The sequence below is a fragment of the Podarcis pityusensis genome, assembly GCF_964106645.2.
Source record: "Podarcis pityusensis genome assembly, chromosome: 15".
Classification (NCBI taxonomy): domain Eukaryota; kingdom Metazoa; phylum Chordata; class Lepidosauria; order Squamata; family Lacertidae; genus Podarcis; species Podarcis pityusensis.
In genome coordinates, this window is record NC_138040.1 from 10,148,203 (window position 1) to 10,167,204 (window position 19,002).

A 19,002-nucleotide genomic window follows, 5' to 3' on the forward strand; every position below is an offset into this window, starting at 1 on the left:
CTTGCACCGGAACAGTCATAAACTTGCATAAACTACTTGCATAGCCTTGCATAAACTACTGCCCTCAGTTACAGGTCCAAGTTGTTATAACCCTCAGCTGATGCCCTCTTTGGATTTTAGAACTATCCCAATTATGTACATATTATCCACTCCATATCACTTTGTGACACATTGTATCCTTCTGTCGGAACCTAGTTTGGACAAGACTGTGATTTTGCTTTCCTTCAGCAACAATAACCCCCATAACGGCGTGTTATGTAATAGCTGGAAACACTGAAAACAGCTGCAGAGCTCATTTGCAACCTTTGCCGCCTGTTACACGATTTTGTGGCATATTAAATTGCTTACGGTTTATGGGTTGTGTGTGGTCCAAACTCCTTAATGCCCTGCTGCTCCTTGTGGCATTTTGATCTGTCGCTGACCACACAGAACCAACACGGGGGGGGGGGGGGAGCAGGGGGAAAGCACTGGCAAAAGTTGGCATTGCTGGTTGATTTTATTAATTTACCTTCCACAAGTGTATGATGGAAACTAAAAATTAGGGTGAAAAATTAGGGTGAAAAACAAAAATTAGTTAAAAATGAACTCCTTTGCAAGTACAGTGGTACCTCGGGTTACATACGCTTTAGGTTATATACGCTTCAGGTTACAGACTCCGCTAACCCAGAAATAGTGCTTCAGGTCAAGAACTTTGCTTCAGGTTGAGAACAGAAATCACGCTCCGACGACGTGGCGGCAGCGGGAGGCCCCATTAGCTAAAGTGGTGCTTCAGGTTAAGAACAGTTTCAGGTTAAGAACGGACCTCTGGAACGAATTAAGTACTTAACCCGAGGTACCACTGTATATAATGCTACTTTTTCTCTCTCTCTGTTGAAACATATTGAGATGGTTATTTAAACAGTTGATCTCAACTGATATTAGTTTTGCAGCTATAGCAGACCAGGGGCTGCCCCTCTCTGCTTGCCAAGTCCTTGCTGTTCCCACCCACCCACATCAATTCCCTGGATTAATGCATTGATCCTTCCTGTTCCCACTCCATGCAACTACTAACCTCACTACTGAATTTCCCAATCCCATTTCCGATGTAATTTTGCTCTTCCATTCTGCAACCGTCCTTTGAACCCATTTTCACCTTCACTCCCATGCCCATGATTTCCCCTTCTTTCTTTGGACTACCCCTCTGCAGACAAACCATTATAACCTCCTGCATTTTCCTGCTCCCACACATTGCAGTTTGATACAAGCTTAAATAAAGCAGTTGTGGAAGGATGGGGTGAGGTGGGGGACACTGGAAGGTGTCAGTTTAGAACAAAGTTTTGTATACTGAGAAGGGAGTTGGGAGACGTTCTATTACATCAGTGTTTTGGTGTTAGCTTCTGTGTAGGTTTGCCATGTTTTGAAGAGCCAAAAAAGAGGACACATTTGCCAACTTCTGCTTTTCACTATGGATCGCTATGACTACCCATAAAAGAGAGGACGTGTCCTGGAAAAAGAGGACATGTGGCAACCCTATGTGGTTTCCCCCTCAGTGTTCCTCCATCACAAACCTCTGTCATTATTTGGAGCACCATTTTTTTAATCTCTGTGTTCTTCCATGGGTTGTTAAGAGCTACAATTTTTAAACCATTCTGGGAATTGTAGCTCTGTGAGGTGACTAGGGGGGTGGGAATCTACTGTTCCCAGGTTTGTTTGGAGGAAGTTATGGTCACTGTGGTAGTATAAGAGTGCTTTAAATATATGGTGTGGATGTGGCCCTTTTACTGGATTAGAATAATAGAATCATGGAATTGTAGAGTTGGAAGGGGCCGCAAATGTCATCCAGGCCAACCCCCCTGTAATGCAGAAATCTTTCACCCCATGTGGGCCTCAAACCAGCGACCCTGAGATCAAGAGTCTCATGCTCTACCAAGTGAGCTATCCCAGTACAGTGGTACTTTGGGTTAAGAACTTAATTCATTCTGTAGGTCTGTTCTTAACCTGAAACTGTTCTTAACCTGAGGTACCACTTTAGCTAATGGGGCCTCCACTGCCGCCGCACGATTTCTGTTCTCATCTTGAAGCAAACTTCTTAACCTGAGGTACTATTTCTGAGTTAGCGGAGTCTGTAACCTGAAGTGTCTGTAACCCGAGGTACCACTGTAGTCCGATGAGTTTTCACCACTTCTTAGTTTAAATACATTTTTAACTGGCTGTTGATTTATTGCTGCATTGCTTTATTGATTTTTTTCCCTGATTAGCTTTACCTGCTGTCTGCTTTTAATTTGTATATATTGTGTTTGGGTTTTATATGATGATTTATCATTAATTTACTGTATCTACGAACTGACATTCTTGGAGCAGCTTGCAATATATTTCAATTTCGGATGCAACTAAATAGATGAGAGTGTGATGAATGGAGCAAAAGCATCTGCAAGTCCCCCCCCCCCCCCCTTAGGTGTTCCATATGCTAACTCCACTTCTGAATCTGGGGCCCAAGGCAGGCCTCTAAGGAAACAGCAGCTGTAGAGATCCAATGTTGGCCTCTCACATAGTGGGCCTTCTTCAGCAAACTCTCCAAGTGTCCCTATTTTCTAGGGACAGTCCTGGATTTACAGATGCCATCCTGGTTTCTGATTTGATCCCAGAATGTCCCACTTTTCCTTAGAACATTCCTATTTTTATCAGATATATATTGAAGGGTATGTGACCCCCTAGCCAAGGAGATAAATACCATATTTTCCCATGTATAAGACGTTCCATGTATAAGATGTTTTTTCTTTAAAAATTTAGGCAAAAATTGGGGGGTTGTCAGTGAATGCAGAGGGGGGTGGTTGGGCAGTCGGGCGATTGGCAGTGGCAAGCAGACGGGCAGGTGAGCAATTGGCGGTGGTAACCCCCCCCCCCAAAAGAAACTCAAGGGTGATCTCTTCCCCAAAAAACTCAACAACTCAATAAATATTGATTTCTTTAATTTTGGGTCCAAAAAAATAGGGGCCGTCTTATACATGGGGGCATCTTATCCACTGAAAAATACAGCTGTCAGCTGTCAGCAGAGAAGGAATGGTGGAGAACACCTCCCCAGCCTGACCCTTCCTGAGAAGAGGAAGACAGTTCAGAATTACAATAGGGGTTTGAGGGAGGTCACAGCTCAAAGGCAGATGAGGGGAAAAGCTGGGAAATAATGGGAGAGGGGGAGGTAGAGGAAGCACCAGGAGGGCGACAGCTGAAGGACACAGTGTCTTTAGAAAGCATTCCAGACCCCCCCTCCCAGCGAGCCTTGAAAGTAGGAGAGCAAAGAGCTCAGAGACGGAGGGCCCTCAACAGCACCCATGTGATGACAATGACGAATGAGGAAGTGGGGGAAAGGAGGGGGTGGAGAGTCACTCGGGACAATGCCATTATCCAAGAGGCTGGGTTCCAAGCCTCCCTCTGTAAATATTGAATTAAAAAAAGCAGATGGTAAGAAACTTTCCCTTGTCTTTGTACATTCCTGGCAACCAGCTGTGAGAGATGCTTTCAGCCACCTGACAGCAGCCCTGTACAGTGGTACCTCGAGTTAAAAGACACTTCAGGTTACAGATGCTTCAGGTTACAGACTCCGCTAACCCAGAAATAGTACCTCAGGTTAAGAACTTTGCTTCAGGATAAGAACAGAAATCGCGCGGCAGCGGTGCAGCGGCAGCGGGAGGCCCCATTAGCTAAAGTGGTCCCTCAGGTTAACAACAGTTTCAGGTTAAGAATGGATCTCCAGAAGGAATTAAGTTCTTAACTCGAGGTACAACTGTATAGGGAAGTTTTTAAAAATGTTTAATGTTTTTATATGTGTTGGAAGCTGCCCAGAGTATCTGGGTATGTCTTCAGCTGTGGCCATAGGTGAACTGGAGGACTTGCTTCCACAAGTGACAATGATGGCCACCACCTTGGATGGCTTTAAAAGAAGATTAGACCAATACATGGATGAGATGACTATCAATGCTCTACTACCACAGCTGGAGGCAGCAGGGCTTCTGAATACCAGTTGCTGGAAGCCACAGGAGGGGAGAGTCTTCTTGTGTTGGAATCCAACTTACTGGTTTCCCACTGACGTGTGGTTGGCCACTGTGAAAACAGGATGCTGGATTAGATCGGCCATTGGCCTGATCCAGCAGGATCTACTGATGTTCTCATGTAGCTGATATCTGTGACAATCTTGGCTCCTAGTGACAGATGCAAAGAAGCTACTAGGGAAGCAAACCACCAACAGACCTCATGTTTCTCCTGCCATCATTAATTAATTCTTCCCCCTGTTCCTAGTTCATATCTGCACCATTACTTTCCCCCAGATATCCTGGGAAACAGCAGTTTGTCCCAATAGAGCTACTATTCCCAACACTCTGAAAACAAGTACAGTTCCCAGAAGTCTTTGTGGGGGAGCTATCTGCTTTAGAACAAGCTGGGAAAGCTCAGGTGGTAGAGCATGAAACTCTTAATCTAAAGGTCGTGGGTTCGAGCCCCATGTTGGGCAAACGATTTCTTCATTTCAGGGGGGGGGGGGTTTGACCTTTGTGGTCACTTCCATCTCTACAATTCTATGCTTCTAAGTATGGTGTGGGTAGGATCTTAGCTCCCCTGGCTGCAATTTGCAGAAAGATGTGTTATAAATTTGTGCCACAAATTAATAAAAAAAATCTCTTAGCGTGGTATTGTTAATAAAAACTTGTTGTTGTTGTCTGCCTTTCTTTCCAGGGGATGGTCAAGTTGATTTTGATGAATTCATGACAATCCTTGGACCAAAACTGGTGTCATCAGAAGGACGGGATGGTTTTCTGGGGAATACAATTGACAGCATATTCTGGCAGGTTGGTGGCAAAGTTGTGCTCAAAATGAGAAGATGTGAGCATTTCTGAGAAGTTATCTTTCTTTTCCTGATCCCCATTTCCCAATGTGTTTCTGTTACATGTTGAAGAACATTTTAGTGGAAGGATGTTAAAAGTGAGAGCTGTTTTTCAGCAGTGAGGGGCTGTAGGCTGCTGCTAAATGCAGCAGGGAACTCTAAAACAAATACTGGGGAATTTTATGAAAAGGGCAATGAAGATTTTGAGTGGAGTTAAATTCAGGCTCGTCTGTGCTAACTTCCTTGTGGTGCTGTTTGTCTTCATAGGTGTCTAGGGGGAAACCCCTGAGATGATGTCAAGTGATATATAGTAGGGGTGGAATCCAACATAGCCCTAAGGTTGCATTCTCATAGCAGTTTATTCTGTTTCTCTATATGCCAGGCAAAAACATGTCTTTTTTTCATTAGGTCTTTGGCTTTTAATTATCTATAGCCTCCTCAGATGGTTGAGACGTTCTAACCCTGCTTTTTAAAAATAGGATTGTCTTTTAGATTTGCATTTTTTTAATGCTGGTTTTCATGTGTGAATGTTTATATATTGTCATTTTAAGTTATTTTGGTAAAAACACTGCCAATAAGTTTAATAAATAAGTAATAAGCAATGTCAGAGAGTAAGTAAACCTACATACCCTTTTAAAGCTTGCCACATGCCCTACAGCAATATCTAAACTGTTTATTTTCCAGCATACAGTGGAGCCTCGGTTGTCAAACGTAATCCGTTCCGAAAGACCATTTGACTTCTAAAACGTTTGGCAACCGAGGTGCAATGGGTGGTCGGCAAAGTCCATTGAGAAAATAGAGAACAACAGTTCAGAAGCCGTTCAACTTCCAAGGCACATTTGAAAATGGAAACATTCACTTCCAGGTTTTTGGCCTTCGGGTTCTGAATCATTCAGCTTCTGAGATGCTCATGTTGAGCTTCTGCAGCCATGAGCTCTCTGTGACAGTGCTGCTTACATGCCTACTCTTATTTGGTCCACAGTCAAAAACCTCTTACCTTCATGAAGTTCTTCCCAATGTTCAACTGGAATCTCCTGACAGTAAGAGCTGTTCGACAGTGGAATTTGCTGCCAAGGAGTGTGGTGGAGTCTCCTTCTTTGGAGGTCTTTAAGCAGAGGCTTGACAACCATATGTCAGGAGTGCTCTGATGGTGTTTCCTGCTTGGCAGAGGGTTGGACTCGATGGCCCTTGTGGTCTCTTCCAACTCTATGATTCTATGATTCTATGACTCCTTTCTTTTTAGCAATAAAACTGCTAGCAGATTTGCAAAGCTAAGCAGGGTCCATCCGGTATGATTTCAAATTGAGGGGGGGGGCTGTGTGTTGAGATTCCTGCATTGTCCCTTCCAACTATACAGTTCTACGATTCTAAGGGACACGGGGGGCAATGTGGTCTAAACCACTGAGCCTCTTGGGCTTGCCGTTCGGAAGGTCGGCGGTTCAAATCCTCACAATGGAGTGAGCTCCCGTTGCTCTGTCCCAGCTCCTGCCTACCTAGCAGTTCAAAAGCAAGCCAGTGCAAGTAGATAAATAAGTACTGCTGTGGCAGGAAGGTAAATGTTTTTTCCGTGTGCTCTGGTTTCTGTCACGGTGCCTCATTTTGCCAGAAGCGGTTCTGTCATGCTGGCCACATGACCTGGAAAGCTGTCTATGGAAAAACATCGGCTCCCTCGGCCTGAAAGTGAGATGAGCGCCACAACCCCATAGTCGCCTTTGACTGGACTTAACCGTCCAGGGGTCCTTTACCTTTACCTTCTATGATTCTATGAATCCATTGGTTTGGGTCCTCCCCTCTGGAGCAGCAGAAAACAGGTCTGCTCCATTTTCCATGTGACAGCCCTTCAGATATTTGAAGAAGGGTATCAAATCACACACAAACCCCAGTCTTTTCCACGCTAAACATCCCCAGCTCCCTCCATAAATTATTATGTGGTTTGGTTTCCAGCTTTGATCTATGATTAGATCTTACCAATTTCACCAAGATCTGTATCAGCACCATGCAGAAGAGTGAGGATGGCAGGCATCTCTCTCTTGTTCCTCTTCATTAGTAAAATTGAAGCCTGTTAGTGCGCAGAAGTGCATTAGCTGGGGACTGCATTTGCAAAATAACGTGCATAAAGTGCTGCCCTGGTCTGGTAATTGTCACCTTGGGATAAAGCCCAGTTGAGTAGCTGTTACAATTAGATTTGTCACCTTACCAAATAAAATGTAATTGCAAGAGCCCAGCGGCTAGGCTTTCCTGTACAAGACTGAATTGCATGGGGAGGAAAATCCTGTTAGTGAGGAGAGTTCTGAGGACCTGTGGGCATCTAGCCATGATGGCTATGCTGTGACTTCACAGTCAGAGGCAGCAAAATTTCTGGGTACCACTTTCTGGAAAACACAGGAGGGGAGATTGCTCTTGTGCCCAGGCCATTGGCCTAATCCAGCAGGCTCTTCTTATCTTCTTATAACATACTGGTCAGGATGCTAAACAGGAACCCTGTTATCTCTTTGCAAGAAGGTACACCAGGCTCCATCAGATACCGCTAGGCCCAAGGCTACCCAGTAGTTAAGCTATGTAATGATATAAGAGCTTCCACACACTATTTATGAAAACAGATATAGGTGGTGTGAGAACATATAGCCGCCTTGAGGATGCTGGATTAGATTGGCCTTTCACCTGATCCAGCAGGGCTCTTTATATGTTCTCTATTTAAAGAATGATGGGCTTTTTTATGTTTTACCATATTGGCCCTAATATAAGCCACACCTTTTTTGTTCCAAATTCCAACCATGAAAAGTTAAAAGTGTGGGTTAGATTTATGACCTTACGCTGCTGACAAAGCGGCGTGGCTCCCCCCCCCCATAAGCAGCCTGGGAGCACAGGGCATTGTCGCAACACCCGCCCGCCACTCCCAAGCCTCTGCCGAGCCACCGGAAAGAAGGGGAAGGGGGGAAGGCCGCTGGCAAAGCAGTGTGGTCCCCCTCCCTCAAGAGCAGCCCAGGTATTGCCTTTTCTCTCCCTTTAATGCAGCTTATTTGCGGGTACGGCTTATATTCGGGCCAATATGGTATTTGCAAATCTTTGTCATACAAGAGAACTTAAAACCAAACACACACACACAAACACATTTTTTTTCTTTTTTTATTTCAGGATTTTTACATACATTATTTCCTTCCAGTTTTTAAATTTCCCATACAATTTTTCCTTCCCCTCCCTTCCCACCCACCCCCATATCCGTTGGAAGGGTTCAAACAACTATCCGCAGCCACAGGTATAGCGTCTTTAGTTTCCACTGAATGTGTTTTGTTCCAGTAGTTTCTATCCATTTAAGATAGAAGTTCCATCTGTTCCTTATCGTGATGGACTTCTTTTTTTATTTGAGTAGGAAGATCAAATACAAATTTGATCTCTGCAGAGGGGACAGTGCTCCAAAAAAGGAAGCATTTCCTCCTCTGCAGAGACCTAAGGTTCATCCTGTAACTGACAGTCATGCTTCCAGTACCAATCAGCTGATTGGTGGTTGTGGCAACCCCCTTTGCATGTTGGCCAGTGTCAGTCCCCTGGAATCATGGCAGCAGGTGATGGACAAGTGGGTGGGACTGTGGAGGTGGCCGGATCCAGTTCCTCACTTCTGATGTGTATTGGCACACCCACCCACACGATTTCCCCAGCCAAAATACAAAAGGAAATTATCCATTATATTCAACTTCTATAATAACCTTCTCCGTCTGAAATGTTTGTGGATCAAAATGAATTGATCTTGTCTCTAGAGGCAAAATAAATAGCACACTATGGGAAGCAATAATGTGAAGTGCCAGCAGAAGCAAGATCATTAATTATATGCCCTCGGTTGCATTTGGCCGATAAAAGGAGCATCTTTGCTCAGCTATTTTTATTTTCGAGCTGATTTAAATGTTATTTCAAAGCTGTGTAAATCTCCATCTTCAGAATGGAAAGTGAACCAAAGTGGGCATTTTTCTGCTGCTGCTGCTATAATTTCTGAGAAGTTGCCCATCGCCTCTTTTTAATCAAATTCAAACCCGCAAAAGATTGAGTTGTTATGTGGTGTGAGTAGCCCATTTTGAAAAAGGGGAGGATGGCTGACCACACAGGCAAGTGGACCATTTGTTCCCACTAGGGCTGAGTGCCTGATTTGACCAAATCTCCAAATGAATTGGGCCAATTCCGGGAAAATCCAGGCTTTCCCTGAGTCAACTGTAGATAGCCCTGAATTGCCTTGGGCTATCTAGAGTGACCTGAACTGGTCAAGCGATGGTGGTCAGGCAGAGTCAGGCATCCTCTCCTCCCCCAGTAGCCTCAGAGGCAAGAAGAACAAACAATTCATATTGTATGGCTTTTTATTCAGTCATCTGGTTGCAAGACAAAGGATCCATGTCTCCATGCATAGGAGATGTTGGCTACTCTGAGTCCCTCCTCTTCCATCTCCCACAACATCCTGGAAGCCTACAGGAAGTCACAGGAGTCACATCCCTCTGCATTCTCTGGGTTTTCTTCCCCTTTTCTTTTTTATTGGTTTCCACATATTACATTACAATACAGATGTACCAAAGCCAACACCATTTCTTCCCCATCCCCCCATACATTTACATTTCCTCAATCCATCATATTATTCTTTCCTCCTTCCTCCCACTTCCCTCTGCCCCCACTCAATTTCCTCCACATTATACAATTTACAATAATCTTTGCATTCTACAATCTTCTCAAATCATCTGTATATTCTTATTATCTTTCCTTACTAATTTTTGTTCCGTCCAGTACTTCACATTTTAATCTAGGCATATTAGCATATCTTTTTTTGAGCAATATTTTGCCATATATTCATCAAAACATTTCCACTCCCTCTGCATTCTCAGTTTGTGAATGCGGAGGGACCTTCTAGCCCTTGAACTGGGAGGGTTTTCCTTACTCTCCAGGGAGGTCCCTGTTGTCTCCTCTCTAATTCCCCCCTCCTCACCCTCCACTATCTCATAATTCGGGATTTCCTCATTCAGCTGGACATCATCCCTGTCTCTCTCTGCTCCTGAAACTGCTGGAGACGGGGAGGGTGAAACTTCCCACACCTCCTTCTCTTCTGAGAGGAGCCGATCAGACTGAGGGCTCATTTCCCATTCCTCCTGTTCAGTTCAGTCCCTGACAGGCAGGAAACAGTGGCAGGCTTTGGGTGGGAAGAAGGAAGCCAGGTAGGCAGAAAGAAGAAAGTCAAGTGGGCAGAAAGAAGGAAACTTTGTGAAAAGGCTTAGGAGGAAGGAGAAGAGAAGGGCTGGATCTAGATATATATATATATATATAAAACATTTCAGGAAAATGCGTTGGAAACCTCATAATGGGAAATCACGTTTCTGAAAGACTGAACTCTACATCATCATCTGGTGTCACATTGTTATAACACATTTATAACCCCCCCCCCCAATGTCTCTGAGTCCAATGACCTCCCTGCCTGAGTGCATCTTCCAGGGAGTGGTGGTGGTGGATGTCTTTGGATGTGGGGTGTTCCTTTGCAAGTGGATTTTCTGAAGTGTAGGTGGGTTACCATGAGGCAAGACACAGTGATAACAGCAAGAACCTTTATTGAACTAACAGAACTGGACAACAGGGGCAAAGCAACTGCTTATATACATTTCTGAAGGCCTGGGCCACTCCCACTCCCAATGTGATTGGCTGTCTAAACTTCCAAGCTGCGAATCATGACTCAGAGTTTAAGGACTAATGGCAGAGGCCCAAAACCTGAAATGTCCTGTGATTGGATATCATGTATCGAATCAGAACACAGGGGCTCAGAATCCTTAGTCCAGATTCAGACTCGGGCAAACACAGACCACTGAATACATAACATTTTCCATCTCACCTTTCCTATCCATTGACTGCCTCTCCTTCCTTCCTGATGCCCCACCCCCTGAAGCAGCACCCCCCCCACCCGAATCGAATCCTCTGCTCCATGGTTACAGAGCAGATTATTCAATTGGGGAGGAGGGGAGGCAGTGTGTTTCTTTGAAAGCAGGGTGCTCCTTTGGGGACTCCTCCACTCACCTGCAGTACAATCCTTTGCAAGTCTGTGAAGATTGAAACCAACTGCACCCCACTCTAGATGGAAGGGGTTGTAGATGCAATGTCTCATTCCCTCTTCTAACCATACACTGGATCGCAGCAAAAAAACCCCACGATATTTCTATATTTGGTGTGGGCGGGCATGTGACTTTCATCTCTGAATGGGTTTATCAGCACAAAGAAATATTTCTTGCATTTTTGCAAACCATACAATGCTATTAGTGTGTGTGTGTGATACATTAAAAAATAGGTAAAAATCAATTAGGTATTGCAATGTGCGGTATGCGGGTGTCGCTGTGGCCTAAACCACTGAATCTCTTGAGCTTACTGATCGGAAGGTTGGCAGTTTGAATCCCCACAACGGGGTGAGCTCCCATTGCTCTGTCCCGGCTTCTGCCAACCTATCAATTCAAAAGCACATCAGTGCAAGTAGATAAATAGGTACCACTGTGGCAGGAAGGTAAATGGCGTTTCCATGCACTCTGGTTTCCATCACGGTGTTCCATTGCACCAGAAGTGGTTTAGTCATCCTGGCCACCTGACCAGCAAAGCTGTCTGTGGGCAAATACCAGCTCCTTCAGCCTGAAAGCGAGATGAGCACCGCACCCCACAATCACCTTTGACTGGACTTAATCGTCCAGGATTCGTTTACCTTTTACCTTATGACCCCATACATGTTTATTCAGCTCAGAAGCAGTTTTCTATTTAGTGAGATATTTCCTGTTGTTCACCGTCTTAAAAAGATGTTAAGAAATGGCTTCTGCCAGAAGCTTACTCTACTAGCAAACCTTAGATCTGAAGTGGTGTGGTGAGTGTTATTTTATTTGTTCCATCTATACCATTTAGAAGGCAATAGCGTATCATGTTGCATTTTTGCGTGACATATACATGAAGTACAGTGCAGAAAAAAGCCTTGGGGCAATGAAGACTATTGTAGTAAATATGCTTGCTTTCCCACTATGGAATAGTGTTGTAGTTAGAATGCTTGGACTAGGACCTGGGAGACCAGGGTTCAAATCACTGCTCAGCCATGAAACTCAACAGGTGACCTTGGGCCAGTCCCTGTCTCTAAACCATCTACCTCACAAGGTTGTTTTGAGGATAAAATAGGAGGAAGAGAACCATGTATGCTGCCTTCAGCTCCTTAGAGGAAAGTGGGAATATAAATGAGAGAAATGAATAACAAAGATTAATGTAGAGCTGAATTACTAATATGAAGTAGACACTGCTAGGAGAGTAATTGCTGTTTGAGATCTATAAACATATTTGAGAAATAACATTTGCATGGAAATTTCCAGTTCTTTGAGAAGCCATGAGTGCTAAATGGTGCCTTTTATAATTTCTTAGTTGATTTCCAATTAAAACTTGCAAGTTTTATCTGTTGGGAATTTCTCACACGTCTGGACTAGAAAGTGAAGACTTTGCAAGATTATGTGTTCCCTTTGATTTGGAGGAAATCCAATTTCAGCATCCATTGAGATTTGAAATTCGGAGGCAGGGGGAGGGACATGCATGCAGGATTCTTAGATCTTGTAGCTTCTAAGTCATCCCAACTGTTTTCTCCTTTTCATCTTATTTTCTTCTTATTATTTTAGTTTAACTCTATGAGGTTAATTGAATTGACATAAGATTAGCATACAACCCAGTCTCTACTGGGGCATTATCAGGCTACAGAATTTGCTTAATAACATGCATCAAGGGGCTTGGGTTTCTATAAACTTGGTCCAATAAACCTTATCTTCCTGCTAGAATCCAGAAAGTTTAATACCAAGTAACCCGTTCTACATTGGGAAGATGTTTGCTGCTAATGCTGCAGTTGTCCATGCACTGACAACCTCAAGGCTGGATTACTGCAATGGGCTTAGTTGGTGCAAGACATAGTGGTTAGTTTGCTTGTGACTACTACTGCCATCATATAGCACTTTGCTTGGAGGATGCTCACTGGCTGCCAATTTGCTACTGAGTCAGGTTCAAGGTGTTACTGCTCATTTATAAGGATATACACAGCCCAAGACCAGATTGCTCGAGATACCGCTTTATTCCTTATACTGTATTTTCCCATGTATAAGGCGCCCCCATGTATAAGATAGGGCTGGCATGTTGTGAAAAGCAAAAAATTGGACGCTATGATGACTCTCATTTTAAATACTCCTACTATATGTAGGCTATACAGTAGAAGCTGTGATACATTGCTGAGGGGGCAGGAGAAGAGAAGAGGAAAGCAAGTCTTCAGTCACCAGTTATGTCAATATCTCATCCAGAAAGTATAGCCACAGACATTTTAGCAAATTTGAAAAATCCACCTGGAAAGAAATTTTACCCCTGAAAAAGAGGATGAGCACATCACCCCATAATCACCTTTGACTGGACTAGAAGATGCCCTAGAAGACTGGGTTATTGTTTTTACTTTTATTATGCATTTTGTGGTTTTATATCTTGATTTTATTCTGTGAACCGACCTGAGACCCCCAGGTATAGGGTGGTATATAAATTCAATACATACATACATACATACATACATACATACATACATAATATTTTTGAACCCAAAATTAAGAAATCAATATTTTAAACATCAAACAGAACAATTTTGAACTTTTTTTTGGGGGGGGGAGGTCGCCCAAAGTTGTTGAGTTTTTTTGCAGAGGTCACCCAAAGTTAGGGTTGCCAAAGCCCGGACCCCTGTGTATTCACCATCTCTGTAAAGGACACCCCCCAATTTTTGACTAAAAAAAATATCAAAAATGTTCTCTTATATGCAGAAAAATATAAATATCCAGCTGGTCACTTTGATTCTCCCAAAGCTATCAGAAGCCTGCTCTGAAGCCACTCAGCCTCTTCACCACGTGTGGTGCATGCTGCATTTCTGCTTGAGGTGAAACTCAGTGCTTTTCCTCTCTTATCTGCATTTTCAGCAAAGCATCAGCTTCTATCCAGATCTCAAGAGATCTCATGCACTATTGTGAGGTTTTGGCAAGATCTCACAACATCCCTCTGGAAACCAATGCCTCTGCCAGGGCCGTTTCTCCACTGGCAGTGTAGGTGGGAGCAATGGAGTAGTAGTAGTAGTAGTAGTAGTAGTAATACTAATAATATTTATACCCCGTCCTCCGCAGCCAAAACCGGGCTCAGAGTGGCTAACACCAAATATATAACATACAGTCATACCTCATGTTACGTCCGCTTCATGTTACGTTCCTTCAAGATACATCCCGTGGTGACCCGGAAGTACCAGAAAGGGTTACTTCCGGGTTTCGCCACTCACACATGCGCAGAAGCACAAAATGACATTACACGCATGCGCAGAAGCAGCAAATCGCAACCTGCATGTGCGCAGACGTGCCGCTGCGGGTTGCGTTCTCTTCATGTTGCGAACGGGCCTCCAGAACGGATCCCCTTCGCAACCAGAGGTACCACTGTATTAGCATAAAATCAGGCAATCAATTAAAATACATCCTAAAATCAAATCAGAATCAAAGTGAAATCCAGTCAGATGGCAACCCGCAGATTAGGGTTGGGGACCTTAAATGCTCACCGGCTTAACGGTTTGTACTGATCTTATATGAGCCTGTGAGAAAAGTTGGGGGGGGGCACATTCATACAGGTTCTTATAAGGAGAGAGGGGGAGTCAGACTGGACCCCGGCGGAAGAGGAAAGGCAGGTTCCACACCTAAGGCTCCTGCCGCTCAAGGCAGAAGCTTCACCTCGCCTCCTCGGTGGGTTGATTCTGCTGATCTTACATGGGACAGAAGAGTAAAAATCAGCATTCAACCGAAGCAAAATTTCTGGGGAACTTCTAAGCAGGAGCCTTAAAAGTGTCGTTTCTTGGTTTTGTAGGTGATTTCCCAGAGGGTCACAAGACATCAGGGATTAAGTTCGGGAGAATAATACACCTGCCAGGGCTTTTATTGCGTTGATACGTGGTCTTGCCCGCCTTTATGGTCCTCTGCTGTGCCTTTTATAACCCGAGTGAAGTGTCACTCAGCTGATTCAGGTTGCTGATGTCAAAATTAATCAAAATTCTCCCGATTTCATAGCAGTGTGTTTGCATGCAATACGTAGCGCTGCTTCCCATCACGGCATCTCCTCTCTAAATCCTTCTCTCGCTTGCAATGGTTATTTTTTTTAAAGAAAACAAGCAAGCCAAGCACACCTGCATTAGGGCTCCATTTGCGTGTGCTATGCTGTCAACTCCTCTCCCCCCCAAAAAAAAAAATGGTGTTTGAATTTTCTAAGGATGCATCATTCTTGCTTCAGGTAGCCCTCCCTTCTCTGCAGCAGCGCCCGGCATAGTAATGAGGCGGTTACCATGGAAATATGAGCATGACTCGTTCTGCCGTGTAGCTCCTCTGATTTTTATGAACTTCTTTCCAGCTTCTGGAAAGCTTCCCGCGGAATGTGTGCGATAGCCGCGGAGATGAGAGCACTGCAATGCAAAGTGAAATCTCTCTCTCACACACGCACACACATAAACACACATATGCACTCCATTATTATTTCAATGAGGCTATTTTAAGGACAGCAAAAGGGGGGTGGTGGGAAATGAGTAGACTACAGGAATTGTTTTAGTTAGGAACACAGGAAAAATAGGAACCTGCCTTACGCCAGACCCATTAACACACCTAGCTTTGTATTATCTCTACTGATTGGCAGTGGCTCCCCAGGGCTTTAGGAGAGAGCTGGGGATGGACCGGAGCTGGGGAGAGATGGAGATGGAGATGGACTTTTGCTTGCAAGTCAGAAGCTCTACCACTGAGTTGCAGTCTCTTCCCCCACCCCCTGCAAAACCCCGCAGCCAAGACCAATGTATTCCCTTCCCCAGTACAGTGGTACCTCGGGTTAAGAACTTAATTTGTTCAGGAGGTCTGTTCTTAACCTGAAACTGTTCTCAACCTGAGGTACCACTTTAGCTAATGGGGCCTCCCGCTGTCACCGCCACCCAATTTCTGTTCTCATCCTGAAGCAAAGTTCTTAACCCGAGGTACTATTTCTGGGTTAGCAGAGTCTGTAACCTGAAGCTTCTGTAACCTGAAGTGTCTGTAACCCGAGGTACCACTGTATACCTGAATGAATGTCTCCACCCCCATCGTTCTGCCCGGACACAGAGGACCAGCTCCGAGGGCCTTCTGGCGGTTCCTTCCCTGCAAGAAGTGAGGTTACAGGGAACAGGCGGAGGGCCTTCTCGGTAGTGGCGCCAACCCTGTGGAACGCCCTCCAATCAGATGTCAAGGAAATGACTTTTAGAAGACATCTGAAGGCAGTCCTGTTTAGGGAAGTTTTAAGTGTTTTATGTTTTATTGTACTTTTAATTCTGTTGGGAGCCTCCCAGAGTGGCTGGGGAAACTCAGCCAGATGGGCGGGGTATAAATAATAAATTATTATTATTATTATTATTATTATTATTATTATTATTATTCCCCATCCATATCTTGTAAAAGAGGAAGCTGACTTATACTGAGTCAGTCCATTGTCCACACTGGCTGATAGACAGGAAATAATAATAATAATAATAATAATAATAATAATAATAATAATAATTTATTATTTATACCCCGCCCATCTGGCTGAGTTTCCCCAGCCACTCTGGGTGGCTTCCAATCAAGTGTTAAAAACAATACAGCATTAAACATTCCCAGTCCTAAGTGGAGATGCCAGAGATTGAATCTGGGACCTTCTGTGAGCAAGAACCACCAGCACTTAATACTTTTGTCTGAGTTTTTCTTTCTTTTTTCCATAAAAAGAAATCTAGATTTGGAAGGGACCTCAAAGGTCATGTAGTTCAATCCCTCTCAGTAAAGGATCTACAAGGCAGGATGTAGATTATAGCTTCCCTGATGCTTAAAAATGCTTAGGATTGCAGCGTAAGGCTGCCCAGTCTTGACCAACTTACCTGGGAGTAAGCTCCATTGAATACAGGGGGGCTTCTTTCTGAGTAGACACTGTAAGGCTCCATTTATAGCAAATGACTCAACACTCCCCGTGTTTCCTAAAAACAAATAAATGGCCGGCTGTAGAAGCACGTAGTTAAAGAATTTAAAGAGGATTGGCTACATTTCCCTACAAAATTATAAGAAAGGCTTCATATGCCAGCTTCACTATTTCCTTCATTTAGTGCAGGTATTTTTTTCTCCAGGAGAAACAGGACTTTATTTTTGCACCTACACATACACTCACACACAGAGAGAACACTTTTGATTGTTCTCCGAGACATGGAGGGGAGGAAAAAGGAAAACCAGGACATTTCAGGATCAAATCAGAAACCAGGATGGCTTCTGTAATTTCGGGACTGTCTCTCGAAAACCAGGACACATCTTTCTTTACAACACTCCTGTGAGGTAGGTTCAACAGAGAGGTTGCAATTGGCTCAAGGTGACTGATGTCTGTATATGAAATACAGTGGTCCCTCGGGTTACATAAGCTTCAGGTTACATACGCTTCAGGTTACAGACTCCACTAACCCAGAAATAGTACCTTGGATTAAGAATTTTGCTTCAGGATGAGAACAGAAATTGTGCGCCAGCGGGGCGGCAGCAGCAGGAGGCCCCATTGGCTAAAGTGGTGCTTCAGGTTAAGAACAGTTTCAGGTTAAGAACAGACCTCCGGAATGAATTAATACTTAACCCGAGGTACCACTGTATGTAGAAACGGATGCTCTATTTTCATCAGAGAAATGTAGGATTGCCTGCGAAATACCTGGTCAGCAAGAACAAAATGGGACATCACCGGGCCACAGGAATTATAGCAATTGTTCCTCTACATTCCAGGAGCAATTGTGTGTTTGTACATATTTTGTTTCATGTACCATAAATAGCGTGCATTCTCTTGGGCAACATTGAACTCAAAGTTGTTGAAACGCTTATGTTTTTGTTATATTGATTTCCAAGCTAAGTGAGTTGGCCAACTGAGGATGGGGGGGGGGGGAAGTATTCCAGTCTACTGGGTCTGCGACCTTAAATCGCTTCAATTAATGTCTGTCTGAGCATTGGAGTATGCACTGGCTGGGACTCCCTATGGCCCTGAACATAGCCCAGCAACAAAATGTTCTGTTGGTCTGCGGCTTTGGGGATTTCGCTTGCCAATGCAAATTGCTCAGCATCTCATCCTAGGTCCCTGTGTTTGGGAAGGAAAGGTTCATTTACAATGATATTTTTGGTCTGCTGGCTGCTTTGCTTTTGATTGCTGAATAATCTTTGCAGTCTGAAAGAGTCCTCCAGTCGTACTCCGATGAGGATGGGGGAGACAGAGAAGATGAAATGGCTTTTCCTCCTTATGGAATTTAGGGGTGCAGATGGAGGGGAAGCTGCCCTTTCTATTAGAGCAGGAAAAATGCTTGGGAGGGTAGTTTTGTTTTTTGATTGAGAGTTTCTATAGGGAATTGGGGGTAAAGGTAAAGGGACCCCTGACCATTAGGTCCAGTCGTGGCCGACTCTGGGGTTGCGGCACTCATCTCGCTTTATTGGCCGAGGGAACCAGCATACAGCTTCTGGGTCATGTGGCCAGCATGACTAAGCTGCTTCTGGCGAACCAGAGCAGCGCACGGAAACGCCGTTTACCTTCCTGCCGGAGTGGTACCTATTTATCTACTTGCACTTTGAGGTGCTTTCGAACTGCTAGGTTGGCAGGAGCAGGGACTGAACAACGGGAGCTCACCCCGTCGTGGGGATTCGAACCGCCGACCTTCTGATCGGCAAGTCCTAGGCTCTGTGGTTTAACCCACAGCGCCATCCACATCCCAATTGGCGGTAGGGGAGTATTTAATTTATACAAAGTAACCTTACTTTGTATAAATATACAAGGTTATAAGGATATAAGGATATATATAAGGATAATATACAAGGATATAAGGTTGATATCTGTCTTTCAATTAAAGATGAATGTGTGTGGCAATGACCAGGGGCATAGCTAGCCTCTCTGGCACCTGGAGCTGTGGGGGCAGTGGGGCGATCCACCCATGGGGGCGCCACAGCGATCCACCCAGGGGGCGGTGTGGCAAGCTGCCCACGGAGCCTGCCTGGCGAACGCAAGCCCCAAGCTGCCATTTCGGGCAGCAAAGGGCCCCAATCCCCCACATCACTCCCAGGAGAGACACGTGGCTCAGG

The 19,002-nt window shown here is 44.5% G+C and overlaps 1 protein-coding gene across 4 annotated transcripts in view; it reads left to right on the plus strand.

Annotated features, from left to right (window-relative positions):
- Positions 1-19,002, plus strand: part of CALN1 (calneuron 1) — a 139,857-nt gene that overhangs the window by 106,730 nt on the left and 14,125 nt on the right. For all 4 annotated transcript variants that reach the window (XM_080983218.1, XM_080983219.1, XM_080983220.1 and 1 more), the window contains one exon: positions 4,705-4,817. In XM_080983218.1, coding sequence (XP_080839344.1) covers positions 4,705-4,817 — 113 coding nt within the window. The remainder of the gene's footprint in view (positions 1-4,704; positions 4,818-19,002) is intronic.